At 54.1% G+C, this 13159-nt stretch overlaps 1 protein-coding gene across 1 annotated transcript; it reads left to right on the top strand.

The window, feature by feature from the left end:
* Positions 1-6104: 6104 nt before the first annotated feature.
* On the top strand, positions 6105-7034 carry LOC104499934 (olfactory receptor 52I2-like). The gene has a single exon (XM_010143515.1). It carries the CDS (start codon positions 6105-6107, stop codon positions 7032-7034), a length of 930 nt encoding a protein of 309 aa, XP_010141817.1.
* Positions 7035-13159: the final 6125 nt, after the last annotated feature.

Here is a 13159-nt window from a genome sequence, read left to right on the forward strand (position 1 = left end):
TGCTGAACTCCGGAGAGCACCAAGAGCTTCAGCTGGATCTTCCCCTGCCTGTCCCTAGCACAAGGCAGTGGCATTGCACAGCACCTTTGTGTGGCCCAGCACCCTCAGATCTCCCAACATAAATATGATTGCAGCCACCACCTGGCCTTGCTCTGGCAAAAAGACCTCATGCAGCCGAACCACAGAAAAGAGACTTTTCCTTTTCACTTTACGTGCAGCAGAGTCCAAGAGGTGTAAGGGACGTGGGGTCACAGAGCCATGGGATAACTCAGGCTGCAGAGGACCTCAGGAGGTCTCTAGTCCAATCTCCTACTCAGAGCAGGATCACCTACAAGGGCAGACCAGGTGCCAAGATCATCCCCTCCCTCTCGGTGAAGGTCGGTCAGCCCTGGGGAACAGGTACCCACCCACAGTCACCACCACCCTGAAGGCACAAACACAACACATGCTTTATCCTCCTCTCACCAGAGTCACCCCTCACTGAGCACCTCTCTGACCCCCTGCATCCGCTCCCCACCCCTACAGCGGGGCTACACCAGGGCATCAACTCCTTGATGGTGTCTTCATGCTCTAACAGGTAAAGTTGCCCCAGCGGCAGTCGGTCCCTCTGCGCAGGAGAAGTGCCGTGGAGGTCAGCACGGACAGCTGAAGCCTCTGAGTGTGGCTGCATCTCTGCCCTGTGCAGGAGCTGGGGGCTCTGCATTGCTCCACCAACCCTCTCCACGTGCCACAGAGCTGGTTTTACCTGGGATAGAGTTAATTTTCTTCCTCAAGGCCTTTTCTGCTCCTCCCATTGCTCCAGCAGCAAATAGCCTTGGGGTGCATGAGGAGCTGGACACAGCTGGGACAGCTGACCTCAACTGACCAAAGGGATATTCCAGACCATATGGCATCAGGTTCAGCAATAAAAACTGGGGCGGGGGGAGGCTTTCCCGGGCTGCCATTGCTCAGGGGCTGGCTGGGCACCAGTCAGCTGATGGTGAGCAATTGGGTTTTTTGCATCACTTGGTTTTCTGGGTTAGGTTTTTACTGTTGTTGTTTCTGGTTTGTTTGTTTGTTTTTTCTTTTTTGTCATTAAATTGTCTTTACATCAGCCCATGAGTTTTCACACTCTTCTGATTTTCTCCCCCATCCCACTGCGTGGTGCTCAGCTGCCAACCAGGGTTAGACCACGACAACCACAGATGCCCACCTCCTGCAGTGATCTGCAGCAGGAACCTGCTGGGTTGTGTGGGTAAGGGCTCACCTCCACACACAGCAGAGGAACGTGTCAGGTGGGAGAACCCCAATATCCCCCTCAGAGCCTCCAGCCCGGCTGCTCCCCAGCCTGTCCCAGGAGGATGGTCAGCCCATGGCCAGGTGTAAGACCTCCAAGCTGGTCGATGGTGATGGGTCTCCCTATTGAGTACTGCCTACAGGGTGGGGGGCAATCAGTATGGGATGCCAGGAAGAGCACTTTGGGGCTGTGGGACTCACTGTGGGATGTTTAGGGGAAGGACCAAAGGCCGGGAATGGGAGGGATCAGGGACTGGGGGCAAACAAGGATGAGGAAACAGAGGGGTAAGGGGCTGAAAGGGTCCTGTCACGGGTAAACGGGCTGTCGACCAGCCCAGTCTGCCCTGCTTTCTCACTAAACTCCATTTCTAACAACACCCCTGGGTGAGAGTCCCCTAATCCACACGAATGTGTGAGCACCAAGCGCTGAGCACCAGCTGCTGGAGTGGAGACCATGGACCACAGGAGTCCATGAGTCTGGGGTGCCAGCGCCTGGAGAGACTGGGGTGCACACATGTGGCGTGGGGACTTATGTCCGTGTGCCATCACCAGCAAACACCAACAGGACCAGCCTGATGGGGCTGAGATTTGGGAGCTGGGTACTGGTGAGGCCGTATGTCTGGGTGGATGCTGGAGACACCGGAAGGTTTGAGTTGCTGCTGGAAGGACTGGGTGGTCCAAGCTAATGCTGCTGCAGACACCACGCGGTGGGCTGATGGTGAGAGAGGCTGTTCTCCTGTGTGTATGTGCATGAGGCAAAGGGGAGACCAGGGACCCGGGGCCAGCTACGGGGTAGACTCAGTGTCTCAGGCCAGCTGCTGGAGCAGCCCGTGTTGTGCACAGGTATAAACAACCTTCTCTGAAACCGTTCACCCCGATCTCCCCGAGAGGAGGGCGGGAGCAGGCCATCGATGCTGTTCATGTCTGTGGGTGACATCAGTCCGTGTTGACCTGTGTGCCTGACTGGTCTCCACAACAACACAGGCCAAGGGTCCATGTTCACACCCTGTGGTGCAGACCAGCAGCCGGGAATCTCCTGGGTGCAAGAGCAATAAACACACTGACATGTATGACATGACAGGCCCCTAAGTGTGTGAGGTGAGGGACCTCCTTTGGGAAGAGAGTCTTGCTGAGACTTGCTGGTCTGCCATTGAGATCCAGAAAAGTGAACTGTGAGTAAAACAGCCTGAAAACAAGAGTTTTTCTTGAGAGCAGGCTCCTGGCCTGCAGCCTGATGCCATGTCCCTGCCCTGGAGCATGACCTGACCACAGTCCTTCTGCTCGACAGGACACGGTGATGCTTGGTGTGTCTGGAAAGGAGGAGCTGCAAGGCCATCCAGCAGGCAGAGATCCCTGCAGGTGGATGGCAGGGGCATTTCTGGATGGGTGGGTTTGTCCAGGTGTGGAGAAGACACAGGTGCCTGAAGGGAGAGGAGGCCAAGAAAAAGATGTGCGTACGGCCATGGCAGAGGTAACATTGAGTCCTCACAGAGCTGAGCGGTGGGTGGTAGAAACACCCTGTCCTGAGCAGGCGCTCAGCTGTAGATCTTTGGGCTGCTTTGAGGTAGAATCTCTGACAAACTGAAGCATCCCAAACGTCTGAGCTGAGGTACCATCAGGTCTGTGCCTTCAGACCACGCCTGGGACCAGGCAGTCCCGGACACGCTTTCAGGCTTTCCGGGGTGGCTGGTTGGAGTAGAGTCCATGGGACAAGACAGCTCACATGGAGATCACGCAAGGACACAGAGATGCGTTGGAGGGTCCATCTCCATCTCACACCCTGATCACATTCCTCCGGGAAAGGGCTGAGTTGGAGGCAGGGCACAGGGGCTGAGGGGAAATTGCTCCTAGGGCAGGGACTGCATCTGCAGAACAAACTCCCCAGTGGAAAACCTCCCCTTTCTGTCAAACCCTCTGGGAATGACATGCCCTGCCCACCACCAGTGACCACGTCTGCACCTCCTCCCCCATCCCTCATGGCCCTCATTGCTGAGCCCCTGGGCTGAACAAATCCTGCGCTTCTCACCAAGGTTTTAGCGGGGCAGGAAGCACTGAGAGGAGAAGCAGAAGAGACAGGACAAGGAGAGGGTCTCAGCAGGACAGAGCTGGGATGGAAGCTCCCCGGGGCAGTCCCACCTTCCCCTCAGAGCCATGCTTGGTGTCACCGCTGTGATGTAAATGCACCCGCTTGCCTTACACCAGGTAGAATAACTTTGTATGGCTGGCAGGGAAATAAAGGACAAGTTCCACTGCAGAATGATGTCCCACTTGTACCGTGCTTCTGCTCACACAGTTTCTCATCTGCAAGAGAAGCTTTTTTTTTTTAGAAAATAAACTGAAAAAAATTAGGGAAAATTAGGAATTTATCCACTAATGAGCTGCCATCCTGTTAATGAACCAGCTGCCTGAGGCTCGTGGTCACTCGTGGGTCCTTCTGCATGGTCTCATGCTACGTGCCACGTGAGGCAGCCAAGGCTAAGGAGATCCCATCTCCCCGTGTCAACCCTTGCACAAACTCCTTTCAGGGACATGTAAACGCTGGCTGTCATGGCTCAGGATGCAAACCCCGGGTTTCCAAACCATCTTGCTCCTTCTGGCAAAGCCAAAGGGATTTTTCTCCACTTCAGCTGAACTTGTCCTTTATGTTCTGTGCCTGGTCCCACTGGCACCCGGCAGGCTCTGGAGGCCACCACAGCCCTGAGCCCCAACGGCATGATGTTATGAGGGAGAGTTAATGAAAGAAGCTGAAGCAGCCTTGACATTTTCCATCTCCTCAGAGGACACGATCTCTGCGTCTTCTGTCCAGGGGATTTCCAGAGGACAGATTAATACCCCAGCGGTGCTGCAGCCTTCCTGGGGACAGTCCACCGGGTGAGACCCACACCTGCGCTTACCCTTCCCAGTAGACCGGGGTCAGAAGCCTTTGCTTGGGCTGCAAAGCTCTTCTGCACTATGTTTTTCCACCTCCCAGGACAAGGAGTCTCTGTGATCAGGGTTCTCCAGCACTGCTGCGCTGATCACAGTATTGTCCCCGGCACCAGCGGTGGCAGGGAGCATCTGGAAGCAAACAGACTCTGGTCGCTGTGCATGTAGGCGCCTGGGGATGCAGCTCTGGATGAAGACACATGTAAGTGCCTGGACGCAGGTGTCCACACACGTTGTGTGCGTGAGTGCTTGGTGTCCAAGCACTGACTGGAGCCAGCAGAGATCCAGCCCCTGCGGCTGGTGGATCCTGGGGAGCAACTCGGCTCACCCCAGGGCAGAGCCCTATGTTGAGGGAGTCAGTTACCCTGCAGGCTCCATGCTTGAGCTCCTCTCTGACTGCGCAGGGCCTCAGACCCTCCGGCTGCCATTCCACTGCCCCTTACCTGGGTGTCTACAGCCACTTGAGATGTCCCTAGGTCCCCCAGGCACCCATGTGGCAGAGAGACCACCACCCAGAGTCTGCAGGGATCTGCTCCCTGATGGGGGTAAGGGAAGTAGAGGCCAAGTGGGACACGCTGGGGGGTCTCAGATGGGTTGGTTCAGTGTAATTACGAGCAGTCGTTAAAAGGGAATTTTGATCCTGTTGCAGCCTCTAAAATGTCCAGACCCACAGACATTTAGGGCAGAAGGGAAGCACTCCTGTCCTGACCAGGCTTTTCAGCTCCTGCAGCAATCCCAAACCCGGGGCTAAGCCACACTTCAAAAGGAGGGTGCAAAGCCTTCAGAAGTCTGTGCTCTAGTTTAGACCTTCCAATGCTCTTCTCCCTCAGTTATCTCCCAATTCCTTCCTTACTTCCCTTCTGAACTCATCTAGCTGCTTCTTCCACACCAGCCACAGCTGATGGTAAATTTTGAGCCTCAGTGATCCTGTAGCAGGGCTGGATGCAGGTGAATTTTACTCCACGGTGTCACCAGCATGAGCACTGGCAGCCATGAGCCACCCTACAGCCTGCTGCTTGATGAAAAGCTGCTGCTGGATGGTCGTCCAGGTAATTCCTGTCAACAGGAGGGATCTGGTGGGGTCATCACCTGCCTCACCTTTGCTGCTGTGTGGGGAGAAGCAGCAGAAGCAGGAGGAAAGCTTTGGCACGCGTGAATGTATAGACCCTGCCCACTGTACTCAGTCGGAGCAGGAGTTGTCTCTTGTCAGAGACTTGTCTCTCTGGGATTGGTCTCTGGAGTTTCTGCATTACCTTCAAGCTTCTCCTATCAGAATGAAAGCTCAGAAATCCATCTTGTCCTCTGACTATCACCAAGCTGTGCTGGCTTCTCTCATGGAGGAGCGACAGGATGAAGACAGAGCAGCAAAAGGCACTTCCGTGACCATGCTTAACATCCTGGAGCACTTTCTGGGACAACTTGTTGCCCTACCAGTTTGGAGGCACTTTCTACCTTGGTCCCGTTGGGGGACAGCCAGGGCTGCTTGGGCAAAAGCACTGGCTGAGAGAAGCGGGGTGCTGACCTTGTCCTCTCCTCTTGCAGATTATTTATTTCAGGATGCCAGCTGAGCAGTGGTGAGCAACCAGCAAAGAAATGAGCCTTTCACAAGCCACGGACTGTAGAAGTCCCTTGGTTATCCCTGGTGGGTCAGCTTGAAAGATGAACTTCTTCACCTCACCAGAACTTTCCAGCCGTAACAGCCCCTTGCACTCAGCATTTCTGATCCTTTCCCCCTACCTGGTCATGCCATAGCGCTCCCATCTCACACAACCTAATAATGATGTGGATTCCTGATTGGACTCTTGCACTGACACAGAGTCTCCACATCATCCCCCTTAGTTCTGGACATCTCAGGGCTCAAAACTAGGCTCCTGGGTTTAAGCACAAAAGCAGAATTCTCCTGCATGGCTCCCAACAACAGCTTCTCCTCCTTCATCCTTGTGGGTGTCCCCAGCCTGGAAGCTTTCCCCACCTGCCTGGGCATCCTTTTCTGCTCAGGCTTTGTCCTCGCCTTGGTAGGAAATGGTCTAGTTTTGCTTGTCATTGGGCTGGACAAGTCCCTGCGCGACCCCGTCCATTGCTTCCTGGGCATGCTGGCGGTCATCGATGTGGTGATGGTGACATCCGTCGTCCCCAAGATGCTGAGCGTGTTCTGGCTGAACTCTACGGAGATCAGTTACGTGGCCTGTTTTGTTCAGATGTTCCTCGTTCACTCCACAACATCAGAGGAGTCGGGAGTGCTCCTGGCCATGGCTGTTGACCGTTATGTTGCAATTTGTCACCCCCTCAGGTACAAAGCCATCTTGAGTCGTCAAACAATTGCCCAAATAGGACTGGCCATTGTGGTCAGAGCTCTCCTTTTCATGGTCCCCATGACAGGCATGGTGACAAACCTCCCCTACTGCCGTTCCCGTGTGGTTCCCCACTCGTACTGCGAGCACATGGCCGTGGCGAAGCTGGCCTGCACAGACCCCAGACCCATCGGGCTCTACAGTGTGGTCGAGTCCTCTCTTATCGTGGGGATGGACATGGCTTTCATTGCTGTGTCCTATGGCATGATCCTTAGAGCTGTCCTGAGGACGAACTCGTGCTGGAAGGCCCTCAGCACCTGCGGGTGCCACATCTGCGTGCTGCTGCTGTACTACATCCCGGGGATGCTCTCCATATACGCCCAGCTGTTCAGCAGCGGCATTCCCGTGCGCACACAGGTCCTGCTGGCTGATCTCTACGTGACCCTCCCCACCATGCTGAACCCCATCGTTTACAGCATGAGGACCAAGCAGATCCGTCAGGCCATGATCAAAGTGCTCTTTTCCAGGAAGGTTCATGCCTGACACAGTAGTCAGTGGTTTTCCAGGCGTGTCCTTCTATGCAAAGGCAGCACCGCTTTCATTCCCACTGACTGCCCACCGAGAACAGAAGCAATGAGAGAAGAGAGGACTCGTTGGCTTTTGTGACCACGGGAGACCGTACTCTGGGACCGGAGTTATTTGGGACTGGCAGCAGGAGCAAACATCAGGCCCCTTTTCCCTTCCTTCCTTCCAGGTGATGGAGGAGTAAGCAGTCACCTCTGAGTTTTGAGATGTTCCTGATGCCATCAACACCCCTGGGATAGTTTAAAGCAACATTCCAGGGATCCGGGTATCTTTGTGTCAATACACATATTCTAGTCCGAACGGGGAAGTTTCTTCTGTGTTGTCTCCTTTAGTTCCACCTGGGCTGTCTGGGCTATGAAGAGGAGACTGTCCCACACTGAGGGTGACTCTCCTCTCTGGGCCCATCCTCTCTGAGCACAGACCAGCTTGTCAGGGTTTCTGGTGGATGATGGAAAAGGAGCATCTCCAAAACTGAGCTCCTCCAAGTGTTCTGTCCATCCCACATGTCACACCAGCTGGGGGAGGGAACCAGAACGGGGAGATGGGCAGTGGTGTTTATCACTGCCTCTTGGTGTCTGCAGTAGTGGTGGAAACAAACACCAAGTCTGCTCGGAATTCTTACCAGTCATGTGTCTGCTTGTTGCCATGACCACAAGTACCTCAACAGCTAAATCTAGCATGTCCTGGAGGCCTGAAGGACAGGTCTGAGTGCCCTGAGGCCCATCTAACTCTTGCTGCTGACACACCAGCTGCATCTCAGACTTCTCTGAGCCTTCTCCAACCCAGCCAGCTATGCCCATCCACAATTCTCTGGCTCTGTCTGGGGCTGCAGGACCTGACCACGACGAGACTTCCCCGGGAGCAAGAACTCTCCTGTTCTGGAAGCTGGGATCCATCTGGGAATGATCCAGACGGGTTGTGTCCCCCAGCAATGGCAGGTTTTATCTGGAAGCTGCAGGTACAGGTAGCCATTTGGAGGCTCTACAGCTCAGCACCAGCAGATGGAAAGTCCAGCCCTGACCTGGGATAAGGAGATACTCTGCAGGCATTGGTTTAAACCGGTCCTGGAGGCTTGCTGGGAGGGGTGCAGTTTCAGTGAACGTGATGCTATCCCATACCTTGTCTTTCTTCAGCATCAAGATGTTCACTAGGTTCAGAGGTTCAGCCATCCCCAAGGGTTCCTGCTCCTCTGAAATGGAGGATGCTCCAGTGACAGAGGGATGCTCTGCACCCACTCTGCTCCCGCTGTGGTCAGGCTGGAATCTCCTGAGACTCAGGAACACCTAATGCACAAACAGTCACTGTTTGGGGATAAAAGCAGCAAGCTGGGGAGTTTTGCCAGGGTTATGTGAGAGCTCCCATTAGGATGTTGAAGATCTGGGAGTGACAAAACGGAGATGAAATTCTGTAGAGGCAAGTGGCTGTGCCTCAGAGCTGCTCATGGTCCTCTGCTTGGGGTGGGGAGTTTCACCCAGAGAGGAGCCACAACCCCACTTGGGTCTGGTGGTGGAGGAGGAGCAGAGGGATGAAGCTGGGCGACCATCTCCAGCAACACAAGGTTTCAGAAGAAAAGCGTAGAGATGGCATGTCTCCTCCCACAGCAAAGGAGAGGGACAGCTCTCATCCTTCTCAGAAACACTCAGGGCAGAGGTCCACATAGTCACCACCACCTCCCTTCCAGTTCCGGCAACAAAAGAGGGGGTTGCAGAATAATTCCTCTGACGCATTTCAGAGAGATGAAATCTTTAGGGTGGGATGAATAGTGCCCTGATGTCACCGTTGGTCTCCATAGGTAGGAGGCAATCTGGAAGCCAAAGAGTGGTGCCATGTCCACAGCTGCCTCTTCTCTTTGTTCAGATAAATCCCACCCAAAACGCCACGTTTCACCCTCACTTCTACGTTAATTTAAAAATTAAACTCAGTGAAATGCATTCAGATTCAAAACGGTTTTGAGCATGTCATTCCCACATCAGAAATATCTTCTTCTGTTTTTGTGGTGTTCATCCAATGTTCTGCTGCATCTTTCCCTGACATCTTGAAAAAACACTTGACAGAACATTTCTGCTCTCCTGAATTCTCATTTTTTTCTCTGCTGTGTTTGCACTGTTCAGCCTTGCATTGCTGGGGTGTGGGGAGGGGTCTGGCGGGGGAGAGGACAGCTCGTGCGATGGCACGGCCCATGCTCTGAGAGCCAGGAGCCACTTCCAGCTGCTGATTCCACTGCACTTGTGTTGCTCCAGGCGGGAACAGAAGGAAAGTCTTTGGTTCTGCTGGAGACGGCTTGCACAGACTGTTCCCGCCTCGCTTGGTCATCTCCAACCACCCACCACTTGTACAAGAAATCGGATGAGAGAGAATTGACTTGGGACAAAGGCTGTCACCATCTGGACTTTGCGCCGAGGTTATGACAGAAGATGCCAGCAGAGGACTGGTGCTCCTGGGAATCTCCATCCAGGAGAGCCCATCCGCACTGCCTGGGGTGATTATGTCCTCCACACACGACATGTTTCTTTCTCTCTTGGTGTGAGCGTCCCCGAGGGTGGCAGCACGAGGACTGGCATGAGCCAGGGCACGGTGGCTTGCTCCAGGAGCCGAAGGACAGCAGGGCTGGTGGGACGTCAATGTTCATTCACAAATAGAGTCTGTCAGGGAGAAAAAGGCAATTGCTGGGAAATCTTTTTTTTTTAAGTAGGGTTTTTTTAATTTTAAAGCTTCTTATTAAATGAAACTGCAGACCCAGGGCTGCAGAATTCTGATTTCTTAATATTTCTTCAGTAAAAGAAAAAAACAAGACTCGCGTTTTAAAAAGCAAACAAATAAATCCCAAACCCTTTAGCCCAAACTGGAACTTTCTGGCTGCAGAAGAGTTGGCTTGTTTCCTTCTGTAGAAATTAATCAAGAATTAGCTAAAAGTGCGTTTTCTGTGAAGCAAACCAGGTTTTCAGCCATGGGTGATGTTCTTAATCCCTTGCGCACAGCAGAGGTCTCTGAACACAAGGCCATGGGCATGCAGCCAGGGGATCTCGCCCACAGGCAGCACCTGGTGAAATAGGCTGGGTGCTGTCACGTGAAGTGCAGCTCGTTCGGGGCCGGGCTGGTTGGCCCAGGATCCCACCCAACCCCACTGGCCCGGGATCCCGACCCAGCTGGGGGACAAAGCATGGTTTTGGGGAGGCATCCTGTGAATTATGGGGGAGGAGCAGCCCAGCAGCTGCCGGACCACCTACACACTCAGGGCATGGTCTGGAGCTGGAGCTTGGCCTTCGACATCACCATGTCCTAAATGCAGTGCTGGCACCCAGCAGCTCGCCTTTGTGCCCCATCCTGAAATAATCTTGTTTCATCTTGATATGAAAGTGTGCTTGGAGCATGCACTGTGCTGCTGTGGGCAATCCCCACTGCCACCGAGGTGTCTGTGATGGGTAGGACAGGGCTGAGGTGGGGTCAGTTCTGTCTGGAAGACATGACAGAGAAGACATAAAAGTTAGAGGAGAGAGAGTGCGGGGACAATTCCTTCCCTCAAAGGGTTCGGCACAGAAGTGGTCGGGGAGGACCGGAGCACTGAGAGCTGCAGCTAGAGCATCGTGGACAGAGAGAGACATGGGAATCTGGTCAGGGTCTGGTGGGAGGTAGAAGTTGATAAGATGAGAGCAGCTGGAGGCGTCTGCCCCTGTGCATGGAGACGAGAGGTCTGAGCCTACCTGAGGGAGAGGCAGAGAACTTTATTTGTTGATATAATTTAATTGACTGCCAGCTGAGAAGGATGTTCAACAGCTTCTGCCAACAGCACATAAACAAATTTGCATGAGGGAAAAAGCATTCCTAGGTTGGCCAAGGAGGTCTTTGACTTGTCCTACCAAACTTCCATGAGCCCTGGCATGCTGCAGTGGCTGCACTTGCTTCCTCAGGCCATTGGTGCGGCGAGAAAGCGCGGTGATGTGATTAGGTGCAGATTGCTGAGCCTGACGTCAATGCCCAGCAGAGCGCCCGAGAAGTTAAGGGGAGATTTGGTCGATAAAGACTTAAAGGATCGGGATGAAATTGAATTACCGCGATCGACGTGGGTCTGCAGGAAACAGCTCTTGTCAAATAAATCCGATTTCATCCTGTGATGTGATTGCAAGTGGAGTTAATCAGCATGTGTGTTTGAGTGCAGTACTCGGGGGTGTCTGAGAGAAACGTCCTCCACCGTGCTGCTTTTGGGTGAGGAGCTGCCACAGCGCAGCGTCGGTGAAGCGTCAGCGTGGTGGGTGAAGAACTGGGTGATTAAGAAACCTCAAACCAAAGCTGTCAGAACCACCATCACAACAAGCTTCTGTTTCTGAGGGAGGCGGCAGCGGCTGGCTCCAGCCTAGAAGTTGTTCTGTACAACTTCCATCTGTGGTCCCCAAATCAGCACAAACTGTGTCTCAGGTGATGCTGGGGAAAGGCAAGTCACACAGAGCAGCCCAGAGCGACGCGGTCGTTCCGCGGAGCAGGGTGCAGGGCAGGTTCTCAGAGCGGAGCACTGCATCTGGGAAACTGAGGCTCTGGAAGGCGCCTGGCAGCACACTGGGAGAGTAACGCTGGGACCCAAAGGGCTGCTCCAATTTTGATGTGTAAAAGGGAAATGGAAGACGTTATGTTTTTTTTAAAAAAGTTGAAATCTTGGAGATGTGCAAAAAAAAATCCTCTCAGTAAGATACACAGTGGAACAGGTGAGTGGAGACAGGAAATGTTGAACAGAATCACCAATTATTGGGGCTGGAAAAGCCCTTCCAGCTCCTCCAGTCCCCCCGTTCCCCAGCACTGCCAGGTCCCCACTGACCCCTGTCCCTCAGCAGCACCTGCTGGGAAACCCCTCCAGGGATGGGGACTCCACCACTGCCCTGGGCAGCCTGGGACAGCCCGGGACAACCCCAACGGGATAGAAACGGCTCCTCAGGGACAACCTCAACCTCCCCTGGGACAACTGGAGGCCGGTTCCTCTCGTCCTGTCGCTTGTCCCTGGGGAGCAGAGAGAAACCGCCCCTGGCTGCACCCTCCTGTCAGGGAGTTGTCAGAGCCAGAAGGTCTCCCCGGAGCCTCCTTTGCTCCAGGCTCAGCACCCCCAGGTCCCTCAGCCGCTCCTCAGCACATTGAGCTCCAGACCCTTCCCCAGCTCCGTGGCCCTTCTCTGGACACGCTCCAGCCCCTCGATGTCCTTCTGGGAGGGTGGGACTTGCAGCACTCTGGGCGTTTGATTTAACAAGAGTAACTCCTTGATCAGGGGAAGTACGAACCTTTCTGCAGTGGAGGTAGTTGGCGATAAAGAGCTCTTGGGCCAAGCACTGGAAGGTAGAAGAAGATGCTGTGGCTGGGAGGCGTAGCCAAGCAATGTCAAATAGGAAGGAAAGCATGTGATCCTAACCACGAGGCTGATTAGCGCTTGAGGCAATAATGGAGGGATGGAGGTTCTCCATCTCTGGATGCCCACAAGCCTGCACCAGAGCAATCTCTTCCAGGAAAGCACATGTTAGCAAATCCCTTGTCATCGGGATCCAGAGAGGGAAAAATTGCTGTAACTCCACTGGTTTTGACAGGACTGACAGGGCAGTGGTGGAGTCCCCATCCCTGGAGGGGTTTCCCAGCCGTGTGGAGGTGGTGCTGGGGGACAGGGGGCAGGGGGGACCTGGCAGTGCTGGGGAGCAGAGGGACTATAGGATCTGGAAGGGCTTTTCCAACCTCAACGACTGGGTGATTCGATGATTGTAATTCTACCCTCCTTGTACCTCCTGCAGCCAGAGGCAGTCAGTGATGCTTGTGTCCCCTTAGTGTCAGGTGACAGCTTGGAGCATCATTCTTCTGGCCATGGTTTCTCTCAGCCCATGGACACGTTGTCTAGGTCAGCTTCTGCATGACCCAAAGCAGCAACAGGAGAGACCCTGTGTGCCCTGGAGCCATATGCCTGGTCCTCTCTCTGAGCAGGGCTAGGGACAGTCCTTGCAGCAAGTCCTTAAGCCATGGCATTGCTCAAGAAGGCTGGCCAAGGGCCGAAGAGCCAGGAGGCTTGATGCCCCCCTTCTGCCCCCTGATAACGGCAATAGTGGCTGGAAGCCCCAGCA

Source organism: Buceros rhinoceros, unplaced genomic scaffold (assembly GCF_000710305.1).
Source record: "Buceros rhinoceros silvestris isolate BGI_N320 unplaced genomic scaffold, ASM71030v1 scaffold38289, whole genome shotgun sequence".
Lineage (NCBI taxonomy): Eukaryota > Metazoa > Chordata > Aves > Bucerotiformes > Bucerotidae > Buceros > Buceros rhinoceros.